Genomic DNA, 26732 nt, shown 5'->3' on the forward strand with positions numbered 1-26732 from the left:
TTTTTCTCTTTGATTTGATTATCTTTCTTCTTCTTCTTCTTCTTCTTCCTAATGAGCTGGTCGCATTATTGCAGCAAAGGGAGGTGCCTAAACTCCGGCCGCTTCTCCGAAGATTATGGAAGGTGGCGGCTCCCTATTGGTCCTCCGAAGACAAGGTGCAAGCGAGGATCCGGCTCGCCATAGTCTTCGCTCTCACTCTCGCCACCACCGGCATCAGCGTCGGCTTCAATTTCGTCGGCCGCGACTTCTATAACGCCCTTTCCGGTCTCTCTCTAATTTGTTAATCTTTTTGGTAATTAATTAAGTTAATTCTTTTACTGAAATTTGTTTCCTCTTTGCTTCCGTAATTGGATTTTGATGATAATTTGAAGACAAGAACCAAAAACAATTCACGAAGCAGCTGCTTTACTACTTAGCTGCATTTGCTGGTGGAATTCCGGTGAGTACTTCCTCTGCTTAGTTTTTTTCCCCTTTTTTCGGGTCTTCGCCTTCATCCTTCTGTAATCACAAGAAAGGAAAATACAAAAAGGCAGTTGCTAAGATTTTGTACAAAAGAAGACTGCAAAAGAACAATGAATGATGAAACTAATGCCAGATGTTTATGCCAGTGAACTGCAACCCACAGTGCAAAAAACTTAAAATTTGCTCGACGAGTATTAGCTTTTCGGGTGTTCTGTTCACAAGTTTCCACTTCTTTGCAATTTGATCATCGCCAATGGGTTCATATTCGTATGATTGTTGTTGATTCGTTTGCCTACACAGTTATGTGGACATGGGAACAATGACCTGGTCTTACTGATATATTTGTTTCCTGTGTTAACGACTTTTTGTGCAGATTTTTGTGTTGCGATATTATGCAAGACAAACTCTTTCTTTGAGGTGGAGAGCTTGGATGACAAAACATTACATGGACCGTTACCTAAGCAACCAAGCCTTCTATAAAATTCAATCCCAATCAATGATCGATAATCCAGATCAGCGCATTGTTGATGATCTAAATTCGTTCACAGGGACTGCCCTATCCTTTACTGTAACAATTTTCGATGCCGTGATAGATCTCATCTCGTTCAGTAACATCTTGTTCAGTATCTATCCTCCGCTGTTTGCTGTTCTATTTGTATATTCAATTGGTGGAACAGCCATGAGTATCTATCTTGGAAAGGTAACTCTACCTCTGTTTAACCAATAAGTATTTCCCATGTTGTATGCAATTGAAACTCAGTTTAATGAAAACGTTGTACCCGTGTTTTCAGAATTTGGTTTCTTTAAACTTCATGCAAGAGAAAAAGGAAGCTGATTTTCATTACGGACTTGTGCGCGTCAGAGAAAATGCTGAATCCATTGCTTTCTATAGCGGTGAAGCAAATGAAATGCAACTTTTGCTACAACGCTTCACAAGTGCTTTCAAAAATATGAGTGTATGAATAATTTTATCTTCTTCTGTTTTCACTTCTCTGCATGCAGTTATGCTTAAGACTTGCTGTTTTTTCTAAAGTTACCTTTGGTACGCAGATGCCCACGAGGTTTGATCTAGAGCATGATGTTCTGTTTGCATTTAATATTTTTACTGATTCAAAATTACTATGCATGTAGATTGTTATGCCATGCACATCCAACTGATTGTGTTTTACTCATATTCCAACCTTGCAGAAATTGTTGATATGTTCAAGAAATGTCGACTTTTTCACCAGTTGGTACATCTATCTTGTTCAGATTCTTCCCGCTGCTGTTGTTGCCCCTATGTATTTCTCAGGCAAAATTGGGTTTGGTGTCATTAATCAGTCCACATCTGCTTTCAATCATATTCTTGATGATTTCTCCCTTATTGTCTACGAAATTCAGGCTATCAGTGCATTTGCAGCTGTAATTAATCGACTTGGTATTGTCTCTGTATCTTTATTTATATATTTGCTATAACGAGGATCTGTTACGTAACTTTGATTTGACCATATAGAACTTCATAAGGAAGCTTTCTAATTTGCATGATATAACGGGGTCTTAAGATTGAACGAATATGGATTAGAGTCTCACTAGAAGGACACGGACAAAATATTGGCACGTTTTCTTATCGATATTTTAATTTCTATTCATGGTTATTGCCTTCCTAGAGTCAGTCAGAGAGTTACCGACATCATTTGCCCACATCGTATAACTTTTTGTACTTGTTGAGGCCATTTGAAGCCATCTTCAATAATATTTGTTATGACTAGGGATGCAAAAACTACTAGAATGTGACCAAAATTTCAACTCAACTTTTCTATTCTGCACCATAGCTTTTATGTTGTACTTACCACTTTTTTAAAACAAATCTTTTATACTTGAAGTTATGAGGTTAACTCTTCAAGTTAATTAGATTTATTTTATTGTCTACAGATTCATAATAATGTGTTCTTGTCATTTTGTCTGACCCTGTTAATATTTTTATCTATGATGTTCAATATGGCAATGCTCTCTTATGTCTCCGTTCAAGGAGATCTTTAATGGCATAGATGTATGTTAAATTTGAATACTTATTTACCTAGTGATATCCGAAACATACAGGTGAATTTGACGATCTGTTGGATAGGAGCAAGTCGGAATGCCATTCTGACCCCTCAGAAGGGATAAGTTTAATATATAGTAACGTCAAAAGTTTACCGGAACCGGAGTCAAATGGATCCATTCCCATAGAAAAGCAACAAAAGTTGGTGGATATAGAACACTTGACTGTGGAGACTCCAAGTGGTACTGCATTGGTTAGGAATCTATCGTTGGTAATCAACAAGAATGAGCATTTATTGGTTAGTAACTCCATTGTTCTATTGAATTTATCATTAGTTTAGTAAGTATATCTTGACTGGGAGCTGAAGAACTTTTCCCGTATATGATCATTTGAACAGGTAACAGGACCAAGTGGGAGCGGTAAAACATCTTTGTTAAGAGCTATGTGCGGTCTTTGGAGTACTGGAAAAGGAAAAGTCATATTCTATGTGAAGGACGGAGAGGATAATCAACCGTCCATTTCTTCTGGTGCAGTAGTTCTTGAGGTAGATACTGGTAGTGATAAATGTGGGGAACTTGGAAGGCCCTCGAATAGGAATTATGAAGGCATATTTTTCCTTCCCCAAAAACCATATATGGTATTGGGAACACTACGCCAACAGTTGCTTTATCCTACATGGGCTGAGGACACAAGATAAACCTTTAAGAGCATCTCTAAATGAGATGTCAAATTTTGAACATAAAATTTAAATTTGACACCCGATGTGGCATTTTGACATCTTTTAAAGTTTTTATTATCCATCCGATATGTCAAATTAAATTATTATTTTATTATATTATAAAATAAATCATTAAATTAATAAAAACTTAATTGCAAAAGGCGACTGTTTCCCTTATATATTAGTCAGGGTGTGTTAAAAAGAAAAGAGGAGTCAACAGTAACATTAATTGCAATGATGATTAAACTAATAAAAAAACATTAATAATTAATTTTGAAGCTGCTGTCAAATTTGACAGCAACTCTCTTGCTGCCAATTCATGTCATCACCACATAGGATTTGACATTTCGGTTGGAAAACATTAATGTGGTCTTTTTTTACTGTTATAGCTTATGTGGATATTTTGACACCTTCTTTAGAGATGCTCTAAGATGGAAAGTTGACGTCCTAAGAACTAAATGCATTGCAGATTTGTATCTCTTTGAATATTTGTGATTATACTAGATGAGCAATGAACTCGAATTCAATGTACATGAAAGCAACAACATTTATACAATAAGAGGGGAAACGATGAAGTTAAGAATCGATTAACTTGTGCGGGAACAAAGTGAGGTGGCAGACAACCTATTCAATCAATAGTAGTGAATCCCACATCGACCAAGTGCGGTCAAAGAGTTGAGGAGAAGGGGTATAAATAAAAAAGGACGAGCACGTAGACGAGCACTTACCTGGACAGGGTCTATGGGCAATCAAAAATACCCATGGCCTAGGTTGGTAACTTTTATTGCACTTTGAAGGGGTGCCTGCCTATGGTCTCCTCAAAGTAGGAGAGCCAATGTCATAATTTGTTGCCGTGGGGGCTTGCGTTCGCGCAGCCCCTATCCAATATACGCCAAATTGTTTTGTAATATTGAATTATTGTTGTATTTGAAACGAATATAGTTGTAGTATTAAGTTGTGCGATTAATATGACTGGCCAAAACCATGTGGTCATGCATGCTTTTGGTCCAGAATGTCATGTTAAGAAATTTTTCTGAGCGTGAATCCCGCATTGAAGAACGAAAAGACGGTTTTATCATGAAACTCCAACATTTCTCATTCATGTTCTATTTTAGTTAGAATGTTAAACTGGTAATTTCATAAAATTTTGGTTGACAATAAGTGTTTTATTAATTAATAGAGATAAGGTCCCAGAAATATTTTCATTTCAAACTGGAGCAAAGTTTTCGTGTTATTTGAAGGAGCTAGGAAACTAAGAAAAGGCCGATTCAGCAACACTTTCAGCAAATACTCAAGTTTTCCGCCTCATGCCTAATGGAATCAAAGAGTGCAGAAGACAGATAACGCTCTCCAAAACTGGGGAACACAGCCTGCACAAGTAACAAATAAATGGAATAAGTTCGTGGAGTGTAATTGCATTTGATTACGAACTGACAATTCCAAGTCAAGTTTTAGGGAAGAAATCGTATAAGCTTAAGGGTCAGTGCAAAATCAGACTTACAACAATGAGTTTTCCAGCATATTCCGGCCTCTTAGCCAACTTTATTGCAGCAGCGGCCGCAGCACCGGATGAAATCCCCACCTGCAATATTAATTTGCTCTCACAGTCAGCCCCGTAAATGGAAAAATGATGAATGCGTGCAACAAGAGGAGTCTCAAATTTCTCGTCTAAGAATCTAATGGAGAGTAACAAACTCCTAGCACTGACACAAAAGTGAAAGCGATGCTAACTAATTGATACCATACCAGAAGACCTTCTTTCAGGGCAAGCTGCTTCGCGGTGTCAATTGCTTCCTCACTCGTTACCTAAAATGTTACATAAACATCAGCAGTCGTTAACGAGAAATTCGTGCTTGTATTAGAGTTGTTGGCACCAAAATGAAACAAGAACTTGTAGAACTGACATGCAATAAAATGAGCTGAACGCTTACTTGAATAACTTCGTCAAGCAAACTAATGTCCAGAACTACAGGTAGGATACCGGCACCAATTCCTTGGATCAGATGCTTCCCTTTGACACAAAGGAGAAATATTACAAATCCACATATGCATCAGCCAATATAGGTGGACAAAATCTCAAATCCTATGGAACGGTAATTTCATACTACAGAAACTTAACCGCAGATGGGCCACTTAAACGAATCAAACTATAATGTAATACTTTGCAAATTGTTTGACATTCTAACGACGAAGAAACATTTCTCATGTTTTGCTCTATTCTGCAAGACAAAAAGCTAACCCGAAAAACCTAGCATCCTCTTCACGTTCCGTTGTGATATGTTCTACAAGAAAAAGAATTCACGAGCAAAGAGAGTAATACTGCAGAGAGCCAGAGACGAGGAAAATGCCAGCATTATAGTAACTCACCAGCTTGGCCACCGTTCAAGACTGGGCTTTCGGCTGGTTCTACACCGTACACCTAGACAAAAGAAAATGCTTATTAATAACTTTTCTCCTCACTGACTCATGTAATATTCATATATATAATACAAACATACAAGATTCAACCTTAATCTCTGGATTCTGCTCTTTAAGGAACGTCCCTGCACCGGCAACGGTACCCCCAGTCCCTATTCCCGAAACCAGGGCATCAACCTTCCCTCCTGTGTCTCTCCATATCTCCGGGCCAGTGGTTTCATAATGAATCTACACCAACGGTCACATAACGATTCATGAACTCTCTCAACCATCTAGACATGTCACAGTTACTCCAAAAGTTACCTTCGGATTGGCAGGATTTGCAAATTGGCCAAGTATATAACCATTAGGCGTGTTACTCAATAACTCCTCGGCTTTATCAAAGACTCCCTTAATACCCTCGGCAGGATCTGTGAGGTACACCTCAGCCCCGAAAGCTAGGAGCACAATTCTTCTCTCAATACTCATCGAAGATGGCATGGTTACCTTAACCTTGTAGCCCCTGCTTGCTGCAATGAATGCCAATCCAATGCCGGTGTTGCCACCCGTGGCCTCAATGAGAACAGTCTTCAGTTCCCGAAGATCATACAGAGTCAAACTTGTTATCCTCAAAAGAACAGAAACAAAAGAGAAAATTTATGTACAGATTTTGTTAGCGGAATTCTACTTGAAAATATTTTGGATACAGAGAAAAGTGATCCAGCCACAGCAGTAAGAACAAAGGCGGGGTGGGGGTGAAGCGAGGCTCATTCCGTATAAGTATTAACCGTGTTGAACGATAATTGAACTTGTAAAATCTCCATAACGTGCTGAAAAAACGTCTACAGATATGGAAAAGATTAATAGCTAACCTTCCCTGGCGTAATTAGACCCTTATCCTCCGCGTCCTTGATCATACTATATGCAATCCTGCATATACAAATTAAAGATCAAACGCGTATATGAATCTTGAGTTTTGATTTGCAGTCGTACTAGGAGAAAACGAAAATCAATATTCCCCAGGAAAAAGTGCAAAGAATATGCCTGTCTTTTACACTTGAGCAGGGCTCCATTGACTCTAGCTTGGCAGCAATTCGTGCTACACAACCATCCACGACATTGTTGAGATATACCAACGGAGTGTTTCCAATCAGCTGCAAGAACCAAGAGTACAACGAGAGCGCATCGTAAGCCAAATCAACATATAAAAATAAAGAAAACTAATGAAAAATGATTGAAAACTTTGAGTTTTACCGAAAATGATAAAATAAAAGGTAAAGTGAATAATACCAGAATTGACTTTTTAGTGTAAAAATATGGTTTTTCGTTAAAATGAACAATACCGAAAGTTTTTCGTGAAAATTCCCTAACAACAAAGGAAAACTAAAAACAAATCAAAATCAAAATTGAATGCTTGACTTTCGTGAAGAGAAATATTACTTCGGTGACATCGTTCTTGATTGCAAATTTGACTTCCATATTTATCTTCTGTTGCAGCAAGCTGTGAAAGAAGGGAAAACAGATTCAAACGTTCAACAAAGCAACCCCGAAACGCTTCATCGTTTCATCCTCTTAGAAAATCACTTGAAGAATATAGGAGCAAAATATTGCAAAAGCCCAGAAATAGTCAACAGAAACAAAACCAGAAGACCCCAAAATATGCAGAAAATAAATAGAGAACAAACAAAAGTATCAAGTATTTAACAAGAATGTTTACGCAGAAGAACACCAAAAGCTCCCAACCTAAATTTTGAAGAACCAATAATTATTAAAAAAAATTATGAAAAAAAATCAGTTAACTACCATAAACATAGCAAAAAGAACAGAATAATAATTCTGGAATTTGTCCAATATTTTGTTAGCGTTCGAGTGAGCTATGACTACACAGATTTCCTCAGAGAACAGAAGAAATTACAGTACGAAAATGGAAGAGATGATGGTAGAGGGAGAGAGAGAATAGAGACTATGACTCTGAATATTCTTCACACATTCACCATTTCATTTATCTGAGAGAGGAAGGGAATTCCGCTCGCTTCTAACCGTTGCACTCTTTTAACAGTATTCAAATTACATCAAAACAATAATAGTGTTGTTACATGTGTTGTTTTTATTTTGACTCATTAGACTCACCTGATCCCACCCATTTATTTTTACCATACCACCTGTCAATCTACCTCAAGCATTCCTACGAATGCAACACCTGCTCTTCTCACTTCATGCAAACTGACAGCACCACCTTCCATTTCATCCTTCTCATCACTTTAGCAATCATTACGAGTGCTTATTATGCACTCTATTGTGATGATCGTATGCAGCTACTAACTTCTACGTGTTGCATGCTTAATCCCTGCATTTGACACCTGCACCTGCAATTTGATGACTCTTATACTTGGCAACCCATGTTCATGACACCTCCAAATTAAGTGGAACACGTCTTGCATGTAGCTGTCAATATCCTAGATGATTTCTTACATTCTATTGCCATCACTTCATTGAAAGGCTTAGTCATGCATTTAACATTAATTATAGCCGACTCCAATCCCCTATAAATAAGAGCAAAGGCTCCATTCTTTTGAAACCACAGAAGCATGCAATGCATGCATTACGTAGGGGCGATGTACATATAGTATATATCAATGTATATATATATGTATGTACGTGTGTGTGTATATATTATATAGGTATAGAGAGAGATAGCGAGCTAGGGTTTGAGGTTTGTAGAGATGTTAGTTGAGTTGTCTTGTCAAAGCTTGGATTATCGAGGTGAGTGGTTTATGTAATGTGTTTAAAATATTCTTATTTTTTGATAAATGAAAACGATGAGATATCATAGGTTTTGAGCTATTTTTAAATATCTCTCTATTTCAAGTCAAGCATGTTGGATTTTGTGAAGTACTTTCAGAGTTATTGTATATCTGATAAGTGAATTGTTTGAGATGTTCATGAAGCATGAGAACTTTGGTGTTGCATTAATCCGAGGGATAAATGTAAACTGCACACGGGGACATTAGGGCGGATGGCCATTAAGGGTCATGTGGTGAGTTACAATTTATGAAGGATATAATGGACACATAAATGAATGATGTGATATGGAAATATGTGGCTAAAGCATTGATATTATTATTCTATTTTATAGTGTGATTAAAATGGCAAGCTTGAGTGGCATATTACATATTCTACTCACTGAGCGACGGTGGTTGTTGTTCACCCCTCCCCTATTATTTTATATATGTGTTATTTGACAAGACGGGTGTTAGAAAAGCTAAGGTTGTGATTGAGGAGAAGTTTAAGGATTTTAATTTATTATTTTTGTACACCCTATAAGGATTTTGGAGTTATTTTAATAAGAGGAATTTATTTTTCCCACCCATTTCAATTTCCTTTTAATTATTTAGTTTTTAACTCACGTTTCGAATTTAGATTTGAGTTTTTATTGCCGACCTCGGGTCTGGGGCGTGACAAAGTATTATCACAATTCAGTGGTGTTGCAGCATATTGCATTTCACCAAAATCTTCCAGCACAAATCTCAGCCAAGTGGCTTGAGCAGTTGCCTCAGATGCACTGATATATTTTGCTTTAGCCGTGGACAAAGCAACACAATGTTGTTTGACAGAGGCCCAGGAAAAAACACCACTACCAAATGTAAAAGTATAACCTGATGTGTTTTTCATGTCTTCTTTTAAACCACTTCAATCACTATCACAGAAGCCTATCAAAATTGCTCATTTGCCTTTCTTGTACTCCAAACCAAAGTCCAGAGTTCCCTGAACATATCTGAGCACCCTTTTTATTGTTTCATAATGCTTGTTAGAAAGACAATGCATAAACCTTGTTAACAAACATGCAACATACATTATATCAGGCCTTGTTGCTGTGAGATACAACAAGCTTCCCATAATTTTCCTGTATTGAGCTTCATCTGTAGCTCCATTATCATATTCCTTTCTCAATTTGTCACTTGGTACTAGTGGAACACTCACAGGTTTACATTCCTAGAGTCCAAACTTCTTCAACAAAGTTGAAGCATACTTCCTCTAGTGTATGAAGATGCAATCTTCAGTTTACATAACCCTCATTCCCAGAAAATGGTGCAGCAAACCCAAATCTGTCATTTCATACTTTTGCATCATATCAGTCTTAAATTCTTCCATTAACTCCTGAGTACTTCCAATATAGACTATATCATCAACATAAATAGACACTATGATCAAATCTGAGTCTCCTTCACATTTGGTATACATTGTTGCCTTACTGGTACTTATTTTGAAACCACACTGTGCAAGATAAGAATCAATATTTCCATACCATGCCCTGAGTGCCTGCTTTAGTCCATATAAAGTTTTGTGCAATTTGTACACCTTATCCATCTTTCCTTGCACAATGAATCCATCTGGCTGATCTAGATACACATCATCTTCAAGTACACCATTTAAGAAAGCTGATTTCACATCCAGTTGAAAATAACTTCCAATTATTCTTTGCAGCCAGTGCAATAAGAGTTCTTATGGTGTCTAACCTTGCCACAGGTGCAAAGGTTTCAGTATAGTTTATCTTAAGTTTTTGTGCATAGCCCTTTGCAACTAGCCTAACCTTATTCTTTTGAACCAAGCTATCTACATTCAACTTTGTTTTATACACCCATTTTACCCCAATCATAGGCTTATCAGATGGTTTCCTTACCAATTCCTATGTATGGTTCTTCTCAATCATGCCCATTTCATCCTCCATTTCCTTTTTCCATGCTTCATCCTATGCAGCTTCATTAAAACCTTCTGGTTCAACAATGCACAAATGGCATCTCTCATAAATTTCACTCAAGTTCATGTACCTCAGTGGAGTATGATCATACTGAGATGTAGGACTAGAACTGCTTGCTTCACCAAAGACAATAGCTGGAGAGTCTTCAATTTGAACTTAAGAACTTCCAGAGACAACATCATCATCAACTCCATTCACTTCCAGAGGCCCATTTGCAAAAAATGGAATGACACTTCATTGACTTTATGTCTCTCCCAATCCCATTTGCCATTCTCATCAAAAATCACATCCCTTGAGAGTATTACCTTCTGTGTTTCAGGATTAAGCACTATGTACCTCTTTTCACAAGTGTCATATCCAATGAAAATACCAATAACACTAGTTTCTTCTAATTTGTGTCTTAAGTTTCCTGGAATAAAAGAGTAACACACTGAACCAAACACTTTCAGGTGTTCAATCTCAAATTTTCTTCCACTGAATTTCTAAAAAGGTGTAATATTCCCCAAAGCTTTTGTAGGACTTTTGTTTAGCAGAAACACAAATGTGTTCACTGCTTCACACCACAGATTGTAGGGAAGTTCTTTCTTATGAAGCATGCACTTTGCCATCTCTACAACAGTTCTGTTTTTCCTTTCTACAACTCCATTCTATTGTGGACAATATGCAATAGTGAGTTGTTTTTCTATCCCCAAGGTTTCATAAAACTTTTCAAATTCATTTGAGGTGAATTCTCCTCCCTTATATGTTCTCAACTTCTTAACAGGATAACCACATTGAAGCTCTACCATAGCTTTGAACTTTTTAAATACATGGAAAACCTCTGATTTGTTTCTCAAGAAATAAACCCAGCACATCCTTGAGTAGTCATCTATGAAGATAATGAAGTACTTGTTTCCACTCAAACTTGGAGTTTGCATAGGACCACATACATCTAAGTGTATTAACTCCAATGGCTTTTTTGCTCTCCATATTGACTCATTGGGAAATGACTCCCTGTGATTCTTCCTAAGTGCACACCCTTGACATACATTATCACTATCTTGGATTTTAGGTAGCCCCAATACCATTCTTTGACTTTGTAATAGCTTAAGGCTCTTGAAATTTAGGTGACCAAACCTCATATGCCATACCTTTGCACATTCTTGCACACTTGTTCTCAATGCAAATTCCTTGTTTGTACTGAAAATCAAAGGAAAACACATATTTCCTTTCTGTTTCACACAGACCACCAAGTTACATAAAGATCTATCATCAAACACATCCACTCTATAGTCTCCAAATAGAAGAAAATGACCATGCTCAGTCATTTGACCTACACTAAGCAAATTCTCTGTAAGACTAGGTACAAGCATGACTTTTTTCATGTATCCTCTACCCTCCATAGTCTCAATGACCAATGTCCCCTTTCCTGCCACTTCAACCAAGACGCCTACTTGGACCTTGGCTTTCACATTTCTGTCAATGTCTACAAGTAAATCTTCCATGGATGTAATATGATTACTATATCCATTATCTATATACCACACATCACCCAACTTCTTCTTCACTTCAACAAAATGATTAGCATATAACAAATTACTAGCTTCTTCCACCTGATGAACAAAATTTACTTGTTACACAACCTTGTTTGTATTGTAGTATCTTGCAATATGTCCAATCTTGTTGCACTTATGACACTTCACCTTGTTCTTGATCCAACATTCACCATAATGCAATCTATCACAGAATTTACACTTATCCCCAATGTTGTTTACCTCACTTTTCACATGAACACTAGCCTTATTACTCCGATCAGCTTTGTTACTCCACTGTTTTCCTTTTGACTTGAAATTCTTCTCATATTTGCTATTGTTAGTTTGACCATTAAATCTGTTTGGTTTAGATGTCATGTCTATCAAGTCTTTGTTCATAACCCTTTAAGATGGCAACCACATCCTGAGCATCCATGGTTTCCAAATCCTTAGTAATTTCTGTCACTGCTGCAATACTATCATAAGACTTAGGCAAACTAATTAACAATTTCTGGATAATTCTTTGATTACCCAGATCTTCACCATAGCTTCTCATTTGATTAATCAGATCAAACAATTTAGCAATATACACAGAGAGAGATTCATTATCATTCATGTGAGTATACTCAAAATCTCGTTTAAGATCTTGGAGTTTCACAAATCTTACTTGCTTATCACCAACAAATTCTTCTTTCAAAATGTCCCACGTAGCCTTTGCACTTTCCTGGGTTGCAATTCTTGGGAAAATTTGATCTGAAATAGCACCTTGGATGATACCCAGTGCTCTGGCATTCTTAACTACATTCTTTCGTATCAGTTTCTGCTCCACCTCTATAAGCTCTTCCTCCTTCTTCGTTGAATGATCGTAACCCTTCTTAACCAGATCCCACTGTTCATGTGAACGAAAAATGGTATTCATTTTGATTTGCCAGAAATCAAAATTCTCGCCATTGAAGACTGGCACTCTAAGTTCCCTCCAAATCCAGCCATGTTAGACTCGATCGCGAATACAAGTTCGAATCACTGGAATGAGCTTTTGCTGTGAATCTGAGCTCAATCCCTCACAGATACAACGCACAAAGGATTCAGACCCAACCTGGCTCTGAGGCCATGTTAGTGTTTGAGTGAGCTATGCAACTATGAGCTATGACTACACAAATTTCCTCAAAGAATAGAAGAAATTATAGTTCAAAAATGGAAAAGATGATGGTAGAGAGAGAGAACTGAGAATATGACTATGAATTTTCTTCACACATTCACCATTTCATTTATCTGAGAGAGGAAAGGAATTCCACTCACTTCTAACCGTTGCACTCTTTTGGCAGTATTCAAATTACATCAAAACAATCACAGTCTTCATCTTACACCCTATGGGATGAAGATGAAGACACATGTCTACTTACTTACTTAAGACCTATGAGACTTAAACAAATAAGCATACAACCAATTTAGCTAAACATCCTAGCAATATGAGCTAGAAATGCAACTGCCACATCAGATCATAATTTACACACTAACATATTTAGCAGCAGATTTCAAGATTTCAAGCAATATATTTTGCACCCAAATGCTAATAAGCAATGAACAATTCAATTCTGTCATTAAATATTCATAAATCATATGAAACTCAAAATAAACACCAACCTTATCTTTTGCAGGCAGAGATATGGAAGAAAGAAAGAAAATTGTTTTGGAATTTTCTGGAAAATGGCTCCTTGCACTTCCATAAAGGCACTTTTGCGTTTATTTATTGGAGTAGGATTCTCTTCCCTCTTTTTTCCCTCTCCTTCCCTCCCCTCCTATTTCAACGATCATGATTAAACCACATCAACATCTTATATTAATTTTTTTATAAAAAGAGAAAGACAAACTAGAGAATGTGAGAGGAGGGGATGGAAGGGGATAGAAAGAGGAGGGGAGAGAATCCTACTCCTTATTTATTTACTTATTTATTTATTCGTTTGTTTGTTAAGTTTCACGATGGTTGTCCCGTTGTCCTTGTTCTATTTCGTTTATGGAACATTTTTTCCTCTGTAGGTATATTTTAATCTTGAAAGTGACAAAGAATTTTCATTTAGCGAAAATCGAACATTGGACTTCAAGTGCATAATTGACTATTGTTAACTGTTTGAGCTACAAGTCTCTTGTTTGTTCAGTATTTTTTAAGCTGGTCTCTAACGTGAAACAAGAGTGAAAAATGGAGGGAAGCAGAAGAAGTAAAAGGAAAAAATCACCAGATCAACTTAAGAGGAAGCGTGTGTGTAACGCGTGTTAATCAATTAAACTACAAGTCTCTTATTCCCTGGATAATAATTCAAGCTAACATCCAATTGTTGACCCAAGAGTGTGAAACAATGGGAAATTTGAACAAAGTACGGAGGGAAAAGAAGAAAGTGGAAGAAAACAAGGTTACCAGGGCAGCTTAAGAGGACAGAAACTTGTCATGTTTACTAGGATAAGAAAAAACTTATGTGATAAGCCCAAATTAGAGTGTGTGGTCCAGGGGAGCACATGCTGAGAAAAACACTAATGCTTGCAAATTGCAGAGTTTAATACAATACTAACAAAGAAGATATGGTCGAATTAGATACGGTCAAATTATAAAAGAATGTGTCCGAAAGTTTGGGTTTTCTCGCATTGTAAAAGAGGGGTAATTCCGGAAGTTTGGGTTTCCATACCCTTATGATGTATCACCTGTATTCTCATCATTTACATAAAAACACATGATATATCATCCGTATTCCCATCACAATGAAAATTTTCTCCTAATCTTGTATTCCTTTTGCCTGTTTATGAAGAAGTATCTTTGATTAAAATAAAAAAAAATAAAAAAAATAAAAAAAAAGATGCAGTCAAATTAGATGGGTAGACTTCCAATTCTCGAGGCTTTCTCTCATCCTGTGAGAGCTTTCTCATCGCCGAGTGAGTGTTTTTCGTTTTCATCATTCTGTGTTTCCGCCAGCTCTGGTTGTGGCCACGAAAATAGTAAACAATTTCAACAGGATTTTGAGTTTGATTCTACATCAATCTAACTCATCATCAATTTAACTTCTCTCATAATTACGAATTAGTAAACGGGCTATTAGAAAGTATCATATCATTACTCTTACATCCGAAGTGCATTTATGATTAGGGTTTAGCAAGATTATACTAAAATTTAAAGAACTTAATCAACTACACATAATTGGCAAATGCATGTACCAAATGCCATTAAAACTATGTGTTGGGAAAAATTAAATGAACCAACACTACGTTCTCTCAAAGATGTCAAAACTCGACATAAGAACTGAGGTGGCGGATAATATATTCAAATTTCATTTCCAAACAATAAAATACACTTTTGGTTTCAAATAATCAACAACCACTACAGTTTAGAGTTAGACCCTTACACATTTCTTTAATCCTAATTGCATACATAAGAAACCGACTACTATGTTAAACTATATTTAATAAATAAGTACATTCCTAAATTTTCAATTACCCCCTTAGTGGCGAAGCCAGAAATCGTTTGGAAGGAGAAATTTAAAAGGGTAAAAAGTTCCAGAAAAATATAGACAACCAAATCATTTTAGATACTAACTATGTAGCATGGATAAAGACACAAATACGACGATACAACTATTTTCTAAATATTAGGATATAAGACAGCAGGGATACGTTAATAAAAATATGCATTAATGTACTATAATGTTTATATAAATATATATTGCAAAATGTCAAAATATACGGAAATAGATGGAAATAGGTGCTTTGGTTCTTTTATATATAATGATTACATAAATATATATTGCAAAAGTCAAAATATATGGAAAGGGATATCAGTACATCCAAGAGGATTCTCGTCGGATCCAATTTGTGAGGATCTTGGAAATCCTCTAATCACATTCGTTCGTCATATCTCGTACAGTTAGTTTTTGTCAGATACTGTTAATATCAAATATTGTTTTTGTCAGGATAGAAATTGACAATCAAACAACAAGAACCAAGAAAATCTAACATTGCGACAAGAACTCCTTTTTCTTTAACTTTATATTCATTTTTAGTCAAACACAGATTTTCTTACCATTGTGACTACTGGAAACTCCTTTTTCTTTAACTTTCTATTCATTTTTAGTCGAACACATATTTGCATGCTTGTCATTTTTTTTTGCTTCTTGGCCGTCGACTGGAGAAATTGTTGGGTGTAATTGCCGTTTATCTCCGTTTCACTCTCTCTCGTCACGTAATTCAAGGAGAAACATTTTTCTCATTTTCACAAATTTCTTGGAACACCAATATCTTTGTCATATATTATCGAAGAGGAACAGCTCAGTCCTCATATACTCCGCAATCTCATACATTTTTTTTTTTTTGCATAGCAACACGGTTCGCTGTACATGAACACTGTTATTGCATTTACCTAAATATCTTTCTTCTGGTTCTGGTTCAAGAAAAAGTCCATATTCTGAGCACAGAACTAACACAAATCGAAAAGACGATATAAGAATCGGATGTTGTAACACAGTGCTTGAACCTTTGTTTCGCTCGTAAGCTACCATAGCTCATTCCCCTTGAATCATATGGTACATGGATGCTCTACTGATGCTATCAAGAAGATAGCCATCAATATTAGTTCATCGGTAAAAGGTCGTAATAATCATATGTAAGGTCCCATAAATATTTTTATTTCAAACTCGAGCAAAGTTTTCGTGTTATTTCAAGGAGCTAGGAAACTAAGAAAAGACCGATTCAGCAACACTTTCAGCAAATACTCAAGTTTTCCGCCTCATGCCTAACGGAATCAAAGAGTGCAGAAGACAGATAACGCTCTCCAAAACTGGGGAACACAGCCTGCACAAGTAACAAATACATGGAATAAGCTCCTGGAGTGTGTTTGAAAGAATAGCATTTGATTACGAATTTACATTTCCAAGTCAAGTTCAAGCGAAGAAATCGTATAAGCTAAAGGGTCAGTGCAAAATCAGACTTACAACAATGAGTTTTCCAGCATACTCCGGCCTCTTAGCCAACTTTATTGCAGCAGCGGCCGCAGCACCAGATGAAATCCCCACCTGCAATGTTAATTTGCTCTCACAGTCAGCCCCGTAAATGAAAAAATGATGAATGCATGCAACAAGAGGAGTCTCAAATTTCTCGTCTAAGAAACTAATGGAGAGTAACAAACTCCTAGCACTGACACAAAAGTGAAAGCCATGTCAACTAATTGATACCATACCAGAAGACCTTCTTTCAGGGCAAGCTGCTTCGCGGTGTCAATTGCTTCCTCACTCGTTACCTAAAATGTTACATAAACATCAGCAGTTGTTAGTGAGAAATTCGTGCTTGTGTTAGAGTTGTTGGCACCAAAATGAAACAAGAACTTATAGAACTGGAAATGCAATAAAATTAGTTGAATGCTAACTTGAATAACTTCATCGAGCAAGCTAACGTCCAGAACTACAGGTATGATACCAGCACCGATTCCTTGGATCAGATGCTTCCCTTTGACACAAGCGAGAATATTACAAATCCACATATGCATCAGTCGATATAGGAGGACGAAATCTCAAATACTATCGAATGGTAATTTAGTACTATAGAAACTTAACCACAGATGGGCCACTTAAACGAATCAAACTATAATGTAACACTATGTAAATTGTTTAACATTCTAATGATGAAGAAACATGTTTCATATTTCGCTCTATTCTGCAAGACAAAAAGCTAACCCAAAAAACCTAGCATCTTCTGCATGTTCTCAATAAGAGTAAGAATTTCACGAGCAAAGAAAGCAATAGTGCAGAGAGACAGAGACAAGGAAAACGCCAGCATTATAGTAACTCACCAGCTTGGCCACCGTTCAAGACTGGGCTTTCAGCTGGTTCTACACCGTACACCTAGACAAAAGAAAATGCTTATTAATAACTTTTCTCCTCACTTACTCATGTAATATTCATATATATAATACAAACATACAAAATTCAACCTTAATCTCTGGATTCTGCTCTTTAAGGAATGTCCCTGCACCAGCAACTGTACCCCCAGTCCCTATTCCCGAAACCAGGGCATCAACCTTCCCTCCTGTGTCTCTCCATATCTCCGGGCCAGTGGTTTCATAATGAATCTACACCAACGGTCATATGATGATTCATAAACTCTCTCAACCATCTAGACATGTCACAGTTACTCCAAAAGTTACCTTCGGATTGGCAGGATTTTCAAATTGGCCAAGTATATAACCATTAGGCGTGTTACTCAATAACTCCTCAGCTTTATCAAAAACTCCCTTAATACCCTTGGCAGGATCTGTGAGGTACACCTCAGCCCCGAAAGCTAGGAGCACAATTCTTCTCTCAATACTCATTGAAGATGGCATGGTCAGCTTAACCTTGTAGCCCCTGCTTGCTGCAATGAATGCCAATCCAATGCCGGTGTTGCCACTCGTGGCCTCAATGAGAACAGTCTTCAGTTCCCGAAGATCATGCATATTAAGAACCAAGGGAAGTTAGTTCGTTGAAAAATGAAACATGCCACACCACGCCACACCACATTCTCGATTATATAAGTGTAAACTCCCTTAAATAGTCAAACTTGTTATCCTCAAAAGAACAGAAACAAACGAGAAAATTTATGTATAGATTTTGTTAGTGGAATTCTACTTGAAAATATTTTGGATACAGAGAAAAGTGATCCAGCCACAGCAGAAAGAACAATGGCGGGTTGGCATGGAGCGAGGCTCATTCCTTATAAGTATTAACCATATTGAACGATGATTAAACTTGTAAAATCTCCATTACATGCTGAAAAAACATCTACAGATATGGAAAAGATTAATAGCTAACCTTCCCTGGCGTAATTAGACCCTTATCCTCGGCGTCCTTGATCATACTATATGCAATCCTGCGTATACAAATTTAAGATCAAATGCGTATATCAATCTTGAGTTTTGATTTGCTGTCGTACTAGGAAAACGAAAATCAATATTCCCAAGGAAAAAGTGCAAAGAATATGCCTGTCTTTTACACTTGAGCAGGGCTCCATTGACTCTAGCTTGGCAGCAATTCGTGCTACGCAACCATCCACGACATTGTTGAGATATACCAACGGGGTGTTTCCAATCAGCTGCAAGAACCAAGAGTACAATGAAAGTGCATCGTAAGCCAAAACAATATATAAAAACAAAGGAAAACTAATAAAAATGACTTGAAAATTTTGAGTTTTAACTAAAATGACAAAATAAAGGGTAAAGTGAATGGTACCATGATTGACTTTTTAATGTAAAAATGTTGTTTTTCGTTAAAGTAAACAGTATCAGAAGCTTTTAGTTAAAGTTCGCTATAAACAAAGGAAAACTAAAAACAAATCAAAATGAAAATTGAATGCTTGACTTTCGTGAAGAGAAATCTTACTTCGGTGACATCGTTCTTGATTGCAAATTTGACTTCCATATTTATCTTCTGTTGCAGCAATCTGTGAAAGAAGGGAAAACAGATGCAAACGTTCAACAAAACAGAAGCAACCAGAAAACCCGAAACGCTTAATCGTTTCATCCTCTTAGAAAATCGCTTGAAAAATATAGGAGCAAAATATTGCAAAAGCCCAGAAATAGTCAACAGAATCAAAACCAGAAGACCCCAAATATGCAGAAAATAAATAGAGGACAAACAAAAATATCAAGTATTTAACAAGAATGTTTACACAGAAGAACACCAAAAGCTCCCAACCTAAATTTTGAAGAAGCAATCATTATAAAAAAAAAATTATGGAAAAAAATCAGTTAATTACCATAAACAGAGCAAAAAGAACAGAATGATAATTCTGGAATTTGTCCAATATTTAGCAGCAGATTTTCAAGATTTCAAGCAATATTTTTTGCACCCAAATGCTAATAAGCAATGAACAATTCAATTATGTCAGTAAATATTAATACAGAAATAAAGACCAACCTTATCTTTTGCAGGCAGAGATATGGAAGAAAGAAAGAAAATTGTATTGTAATTTTCTGGAAAATGGCTCCTTGCACTACCATAAAGGCACTTCTGCGTTTATTTATTTATTCGTTTGTTAAGTTTCAGTCAAACTTGAAGGTTGTCCAGTTGTCCTTGTTCTGTTTCGTTTTATGGAACATTTCTTCCTCTGTAGGTATATTTTAATTTTGAAAGTGACAAACAATTTTCATTTAGCGAAAATCGAACGTCAGATTTCAAGTACATAATTGACAATGGTTAATTGTTTGAGCTACAAGTTTCTTATTTGTTCAGTATTTTTTAAGCTGGTCTCTAACGTGAAACGAGAGCGAAAAATGGAGGGAAGCAGAAGAAGTAAAAGAAAAAAATCAACAGATCAACTTGGGAGGAAGTGCATGTGTATCGCATGTTAATCAATTAAACTACAAGTCTCTTATTCGCTAGATAATTTGACCCAAAAGTGTGAAACAATGGAAAATTTGAACAAAGTACAAAGGGAAAAGAAGAAAGTGGAAGAAAAAAAGGTTACCAGGGCAGCTTGAAGGGACAAAAACTTGTCATGTTTACTAGGATAGAAAAAACCTATGTGATAAGCCCAAATTAGAGTGTGTGGTCCAGGGGAGCACGTGCCGAGAAAAACACTAATGCTTTGCAAATTGTAGAGTTCAATACACTACTGTCAAATTACATACGGTCAAATTAGATGGGTAGACTTCCAATTCTCGAGATTTTCTATCCTCCTGTGAGTGTTTTTCGTTTTCATCATTTCATGTTTCCTCCGGCTCTAGCTGTGGTCATGAAAATAGCAAACAATTTCAACATGAATGTGATTCTGATTTCATACCAATCTAACTCATTTTCAGTTCAATTCTTTTCATGTTGATTACGAATTAGTAAACGGACTAATAGAAAGTATCACGTCATTACTCTTACATCCAAAGTACACTTATGATTAGGGTTTAGCAAGGTTATACTAAAATTTAATGAACTTAATCAACTACACATAATCGGCATAAGCATATACCAAATGTTTGGGTTCCAAAAGCATTTTAAATGCTTTCTACAAGAAGCACCAGTTATGTGATCATCCTAGGAAGCACTAAGTGTTTTTTCAGGATTTACTAACATTTTTACTATGTATTGTTTTTAAAAATATTTTCACTAAAAATGCTTTCAATCATTTTAAAAGTACATCCAAACGAGCTCTAAAACTATGTGTTGGGAAAATTAAATGAACCAACACTATGTTCTCCCAAAGATGTCAAAACTCTTGGCATAAGAACTGAGGTGGCGGATAATATATTCAAATTTCATTTCCAAACAATAAAATACACTTTTGGTTTCAAATAATCAACAACCAGTCTAGAGTTAGACCCTGCCACATTTCTTTAATCCTAATTGCATACATAAGAAACCGACTACTATGTTAAACTATATTTCATAAATAAGTACATTCCTAAATTTCCAATCACCCCTTAGTAGTGAAGCCAGAAATCATCTGGGAGGTGAAATTTAAAATGGTAAAAGGTTCCGGAAAAATATAGATAACCAAATCCTTTTAGATAGTAACTATGTAGCATGAATAGGGATACAAATACGACGATACAACTATTTTCTAAAAATTAGGATATAAGACGGTATGGATACGTTAATAAAAATATACATTAATGTACAATAATGTTATATACATGGCTTGTCACCAACTATTCTCATTTTATATTAAAAAAAATGACAATGTTGAAGTAAAATTGAGGCTCTCCCAGACGACCATGGAGTCAACCAAGGCTCTCCCCAGCCACCTTTCCGGCAAGCTCAGCGCAGGCTGCATAACTAAATTTTTCGACAAGCTCAGACGAACTAGAGGGGCGGTTCCTCCCTTGTGCTTTCGTTGCTTTGCCACTGCCCCCACTTAATAATTCGTCTAACAATCCACTAACTTTCCAAAGTGCCTTAAAAAAAACCATCGAACTACCTTTTTGTATTACTGCTGCCATTAGTAAGCATGTCCCACATCGACCAATTAAGGTCAAAGAAGTCAGGCGGGATGGGTATAAAAATAAACGACGATCTCTTTTTCCAGTACTTACCTGGACAGGGTCTATGGGCGATCAAGAAGGCTCATGGCCTGGGCTGGTGACCTTCATTGCACTTTGTAGGGGTGCCTGTCTATGATCTCCTCAACGCAGGAGAGTCAATGTCATAATTTGTTGCCGTGGGGGCTTGCGTTCGCGCAGCCCCTGCCCAATCTAAAGTTTTAACTTCTTAAAATATCTATCTAACGAAGTTTCATCCTGTATGTTTTCCTCAAATTGAATCTTAAAAGTCCAAATTCAGTTTTCCTTCTTAATCAAATTATAGTCGTTGTCATTGATGCCCTATATTATATGTATATGCTAGGTGGAGATGGAATTTAGGACTTAAGTGGAAATCGGTAATTGTCATTATGGCGTTTGAAACCATTACAAAGCCATGTGAACTACCAAGTCCACTTCGTTCTCCTAATTTTTTTAGAAGTCCTCCAAATTGTATCGGGGAGGAGGTACTCTAGACTTGTAATCAAAGTACATAAATCGCCCACAAACAAATATGTTTGCTGGCCTAGCTGCTACAATTCCAAGACGTCCATTGTCTAAGCTCGTAGATAGAGTTAGCTTAGCCAAATTCAATGGTAACCGTACCAATCAGATGTAAACCAACAAAATCAACCGCTCTCATGTTTTTTTCTTTGTAAATGCGTTACGATTACTGATAATGACCTTTAAATAAAAAAGTAATCAATAACATATATTGTCTCCTGCTTAGACTGATAAATCTCCAAGAAGAAGTCCATTGCTTAAGCTCGTAGATAAAGTTAGCTAGGCCAAATTCATTAGTGACCGTACCAATAAGAAGTAAATCAACAAAATCAACCACTGTCATGTTTCCTTATTTGTAAATACGTTACAATTATTTATAATGGCCCAGCTGCTAAATCTCCAAGAAGAAGTCCATTGCTTAAGCTCGTAGATAGAGTTAGCTAAGTCAAATTCAATAGTGACCATACCAATCAGACATAGATTGACGAAATCAACCGCTCTCATGTTTCCTTTTGTGTAAATACGTTAAGACTACTGATAATTTTTTCTTTAAAATGATAAATGTACCCAATGACTTTCGTATGTTTTGATTTTAATCTATGAGTTTTCCCAGTTGGTGGTAATATTGAATAATTGTCATTTTTTTTGTAATTGCAGGACTATTTCTAAACTGCGAAAGCAGATTATTTGAAGTTGAACGATATTTTAATTAAACTAATCTAAACTGCGAAAGCAGATTATTTGAAGTTGAATACAAAGGAGAGAATAACAGTGATGTAGCCAAGTTAGTTCAATCCAGAACTAACACAAATCGAATAGACGATATAAGAATCGGATGTTGTAAGACAGCGCTTGAGCCTTTGTTTCCCTCGTAAGCTACCATAGCTCATTCCCCTTGAATCATATGGTACATGGATGTCTACTGATGCTATCAAGAAGATAGCCATCAACCAGAATTTATTAGTTCATCGGTAAAAGGTCGTAATAATCATATACAAGGTCCCATAAATATTTTCAGTACAAACTGGAGCAAAGTTTTCGTGTTATTTGAAGGAGATAGGAAACTAAGAAAAGGCCGATTCAGCAACACTTTCAGCAAATACTCAAGTTTTCCGCCTCATGCCTAACGGAATCAAAGAGTGCAGAAGACAGATAACGCTCTCCAAAACTGGGGAACACAGCCTGCACAAGTAACAAATAAATGGAATAAGTTCCTGGAGTGTCTGTTTGAAAGAACTGCATTTGATTACGAATTTACAATTCCAAGTCAAGTTTAAGCGAAGAAATCGTATAAGCTTAAGGGTCAGTGCAAAATCAGACTTACAACAACGAGTTTTCCAGCATATTCCGGCCTCTTAGCCAACTTTATTGCAGCAGTGGCCGCAGCACCAGATGAAATCCCTACCTACAATGTTAATTTGCTTTCACAATCAGCCTCGTAAATGGAAAAATGATGAATGCGTGCAACAAGAGGAGTCTCAAATTTCTCGTCTAAGAAACTAATGGAGAGTAACAAAGTCCTATCACTGACACAAAAGTGAAAGCGATGTCAACTAATTGATGCCATACCAGAAGACCTTCTTTCAGGGCAAGCTGCTTCGCGGTGTCAATTGCTTCCTCACTCGTTACCTAAAATGTTACATAAACATCAGCAGTCGTTAGTGAGAAATTCGTGCTCGTGTTAGAGTTGTTGGCACCAAAATGAAACAAGAACTTATAGAACTGGAAATGCAATAAAATTAGTTGAATGCTAACTTGAATAACTTCATCGAGCACGCTAACGTCCAGAACTGCAGGTATGATACCAGCACCGATTCCTTGGATCAGATGCTTCCCTTTGACACAAGCGAGAATATTACAAATCCACATATGCATCAGTCGATATAGGAGGACGAAATCTCAAATACTATCGAATGGTAATTTAGTACTATAGAAACTTAACCACAGATGGGCCACTTACACGAATCAAACTATAATGTAACACTATGCAAATTGTTTAACATTCTAACGACGAAGAAACATTTCTCATATTTTGCTCTATTCTGCAAGACAAAAAGCTATCCGAAAAACCTAGCATCTTCTTCGTGTTCTGTTGTAGTATGTTCTACAAGAAAAAGAATTTCACGAGCAAAGAAAGCAATAGTGCAGAGAGCCAGAGACGAGGAAAACGCCAGCATTATAGTAACTCACCAGCTTGGCCACCGTTCAGGACTGGGCTTTCGGCTGGTTCTACACCGTACACCTAGACAAAAGAAAATGCTTATTGATAACTTTTCTCCTCACATACTCGTGCAATATCCGTATATATAATGCAAACATACAAAACTCAACCTTAATCTCTGGATTCTGCTCTTTAAGGAATGTCCCTGCACCGGCAACTGTACCCCCAGTCCCTATTCCCGAAACCAGGGCATCAACCTTCCCTCCTGTGTCTCTCCATATCTCCGGGCCAGTGGTTTCATAATGAATCTACACCAACAGTCATATAACGATTCATAAACTCTCTCAACCATCTAGACATGTCACAGTTACTCCAAAAGTTACCTTCGGATTGGCAGGATTTTCAAATTGGCCAAGTATATAACCATCAGGCGTGTTACTCAATAACTCCTCGGCTTTATCAAAAGCTCCCTTAATACCCTTGGCAGGATCTGTGAGGTACACCTCAGCCCCAAAAGCTAGGAGCACAATTCTTCTCTCAATACTCATTGAAGATGGCATGGTCAGCTTAACCTTGTAGCCCCTGCTTGCTGCAATGAATGCCAATCCAATGCCGGTGTTGCCACTCGTGGCCTCAATGAGAACAGTCTTCAGTTCCCGAAGATCATGCATATTAAGAACCAAAGGAAGTTAGTTCCTTGAAACATGAAACACGCCACGCCACACCACGTTCTCGATCATATAAGTGGAAACTCCCTTACATGGTCAAACTTGTTATCCTCAAAAGAACAGAAACAAAAGAGAAAATTTATGTATAGATTTTATTAGCGGAATTCTATTTGAAAATATTTTGGATACAGAGAAAAGTGATCCAGCCACAGCAGTAAGAACAATGGCGGGGTGGGGGTGGAGCGAGGCTCATTCCTTATAAGTATTAACCATATTGAACGATGATTAAACTTGTAAAATCTCCATTACATGCGGAAAAAACATCTACAGATATGGAAAAGATTAATAGCTAACCTTCCCTGGCGTAATTAGACCCTTATCCTCGGCGTCCTTGATCATACTATATGCAATCCTGCATATACAAATTTAAGACGCGTATATCAATCTTGAGTTTTGATTTGCTGTCGTACTAGGAAAACGAAAATCAATATTCCCAAGGAAAAAGTGCAAAGACTATGCCTGTCTTTTACACTTGAGCAGGGCTCCATTGACTCTAGCTTGGCAGCGATTCGTGCTACACAACCATCCACGACATTGTTGAGATATACCAACGGGGTGTTTCCAACCAGCTGCAAGAACCAAGAGTACAACGAGAGCGCATCGTAAGCCAAATCAAAGTATAAAAACAAATTAAAGTTGAATGCTTGACTTTCATGAAGAGAAATCTTACTTCGGTGACATTGTTCTTGATTGCAAATTTGACTTCCATATTTATCTTGTGTTGCAGCAAGCTGTGAAAGAAGGGAAAACAGATTCAAACGTTCAACAAAACAAATAAATAGAGAACAAACAAAAATATCAAGTATTTAACAAGAATGTTTACACAGAAGAACACCAAAAGCTCCCAACCTAAATTTTGAAGAACCAATAATTATTAAAAAAAATCATGAAAAAAAAATCAGTTTACTACCATAAAAAATCATGAAATAATAATTCTGGAATTTGTCCAATATTTAGCAGCAGATTTTCAAGATTTCAAGCAATATATTTTTCACCCAAATGCTAATAAGCAATGAACAATTCAATTATGTCATTAAGTATTAATAAATCATGTGAAACTCGAGATAAAGGCCAACCTTATCTTTTGCAGGCAGAGATATGGAAGAAAGAAAGAAAATTATATTGTTATTTTCTGGAATTTGGTTCCTTGCACTTCCATGGCACTTCTGCGTTTATTTATATACTTATTTATTCGTTTGTTTGTTAAGTTTCAGTCAAACACGAAGGTTGTCCTTGTTCTCTTTCGATGGACCATTTCTTCCTCTGTAGGTATATTTTAATCTTGAAAGTCACAAAGAATTTTCATTTAGGGAAAAACGAATGTGACAAGCCCAAATTAGAGTGTGTGGTCCAGGGAGCACGTGCTGACAAAAACACTAATGCTTGCAAATTGTAGAGTGTAATACACTACTGACAAAGATATATGGTACCGCTGGCTCTAGTTGTGGCCATGA

At 36.8% G+C, this 26732-nt stretch overlaps 5 protein-coding genes and 2 non-coding genes across 8 annotated transcripts in view; 3 read left to right on the top strand and 4 right to left on the bottom strand.

Moving 5' to 3' along the window:
* Positions 1-3179, top strand: part of LOC137722189 (ABC transporter D family member 2, chloroplastic-like) — a 4058-nt gene extending 879 nt beyond the window's left edge. The window contains exons 2-8 of the mRNA XM_068461153.1: positions 75-264; positions 372-439; positions 836-1162; positions 1254-1418; positions 1651-1879; positions 2542-2780; positions 2880-3179. Coding sequence (XP_068317254.1) covers positions 75-264; positions 372-439; positions 836-1162; positions 1254-1418; positions 1651-1879; positions 2542-2780; positions 2880-3179 — 1518 coding nt within the window. The remainder of the gene's footprint in view (positions 1-74; positions 265-371; positions 440-835; positions 1163-1253; positions 1419-1650; positions 1880-2541; positions 2781-2879) is intronic.
* Positions 3180-3920: 741 nt separating this feature from the next.
* Positions 3921-4082, top strand: LOC137724013 (U1 spliceosomal RNA). The gene has a single exon (XR_011067137.1). It is a non-coding gene; the product is annotated as a U1 spliceosomal RNA (small nuclear RNA).
* Positions 4083-4379: 297 nt separating this feature from the next.
* On the bottom strand, positions 4380-19755 carry LOC137722256 (cysteine synthase-like). Its single transcript, XM_068461226.1, has 11 exons — positions 19632-19755; positions 7038-7098; positions 6642-6751; positions 6470-6527; positions 5922-6185; positions 5709-5846; positions 5568-5619; positions 5132-5211; positions 4947-5006; positions 4702-4782; positions 4380-4570 (listed from the first exon to the last, which is right to left on the bottom strand). Exons 2-11 carry the CDS (start codon positions 7074-7076, stop codon positions 4481-4483), a joined length of 972 nt encoding a protein of 323 aa, XP_068317327.1. The 5' UTR covers positions 7077-7098; positions 19632-19755; the 3' UTR covers positions 4380-4480.
* LOC137722190 (uncharacterized) lies at positions 12235-12786 on the bottom strand. The gene has a single exon (XM_068461154.1). It carries the CDS (start codon positions 12784-12786, stop codon positions 12235-12237), a length of 552 nt encoding a protein of 183 aa, XP_068317255.1.
* On the bottom strand, positions 16001-19912 carry LOC137722255 (cysteine synthase-like). 2 transcript variants are annotated; one of them, XM_068461224.1, is made up of 11 exons: positions 19793-19912; positions 19256-19316; positions 18859-18968; positions 18689-18746; positions 18046-18309; positions 17833-17970; positions 17692-17743; positions 17269-17348; positions 17083-17142; positions 16838-16918; positions 16001-16697 (listed from the first exon to the last, which is right to left on the bottom strand). In XM_068461224.1, the coding sequence occupies exons 1-11, from the start codon at positions 19873-19875 to the stop codon at positions 16608-16610; spliced, it is 1077 nt and encodes a 358-aa protein (XP_068317325.1). In that variant the 5' UTR covers positions 19876-19912; the 3' UTR covers positions 16001-16607. The 2 variants fall into 2 exon arrangements, with proteins under 2 accessions (XP_068317325.1, XP_068317326.1); XM_068461225.1 differs by lacking the exon at positions 19793-19912 and adding an exon at positions 19632-19694.
* A 1980-nt stretch (positions 19913-21892) lies between these two features.
* On the top strand, positions 21893-22054 carry LOC137724012 (U1 spliceosomal RNA). Its single transcript, XR_011067136.1, has one exon. It is a non-coding gene; the product is annotated as a U1 spliceosomal RNA (small nuclear RNA).
* A 1044-nt stretch (positions 22055-23098) lies between these two features.
* LOC137722660 (cysteine synthase-like) lies at positions 23099-26487 on the bottom strand. The gene is made up of 11 exons (XM_068461711.1): positions 26355-26487; positions 25949-26009; positions 25738-25847; positions 25573-25630; positions 24934-25197; positions 24721-24858; positions 24580-24631; positions 24145-24224; positions 23959-24018; positions 23714-23794; positions 23099-23571 (listed from the first exon to the last, which is right to left on the bottom strand). The coding sequence occupies exons 2-11, from the start codon at positions 25985-25987 to the stop codon at positions 23482-23484; spliced, it is 972 nt and encodes a 323-aa protein (XP_068317812.1). The 5' UTR covers positions 25988-26009; positions 26355-26487; the 3' UTR covers positions 23099-23481.
* Between the last annotated feature and the right edge of the window lie 245 nt (positions 26488-26732).

This window comes from Pyrus communis, chromosome 17 (genome assembly GCF_963583255.1).
Source record: "Pyrus communis chromosome 17, drPyrComm1.1, whole genome shotgun sequence".
NCBI classification, from domain to species: Eukaryota; Viridiplantae; Streptophyta; class Magnoliopsida; order Rosales; family Rosaceae; genus Pyrus; species Pyrus communis.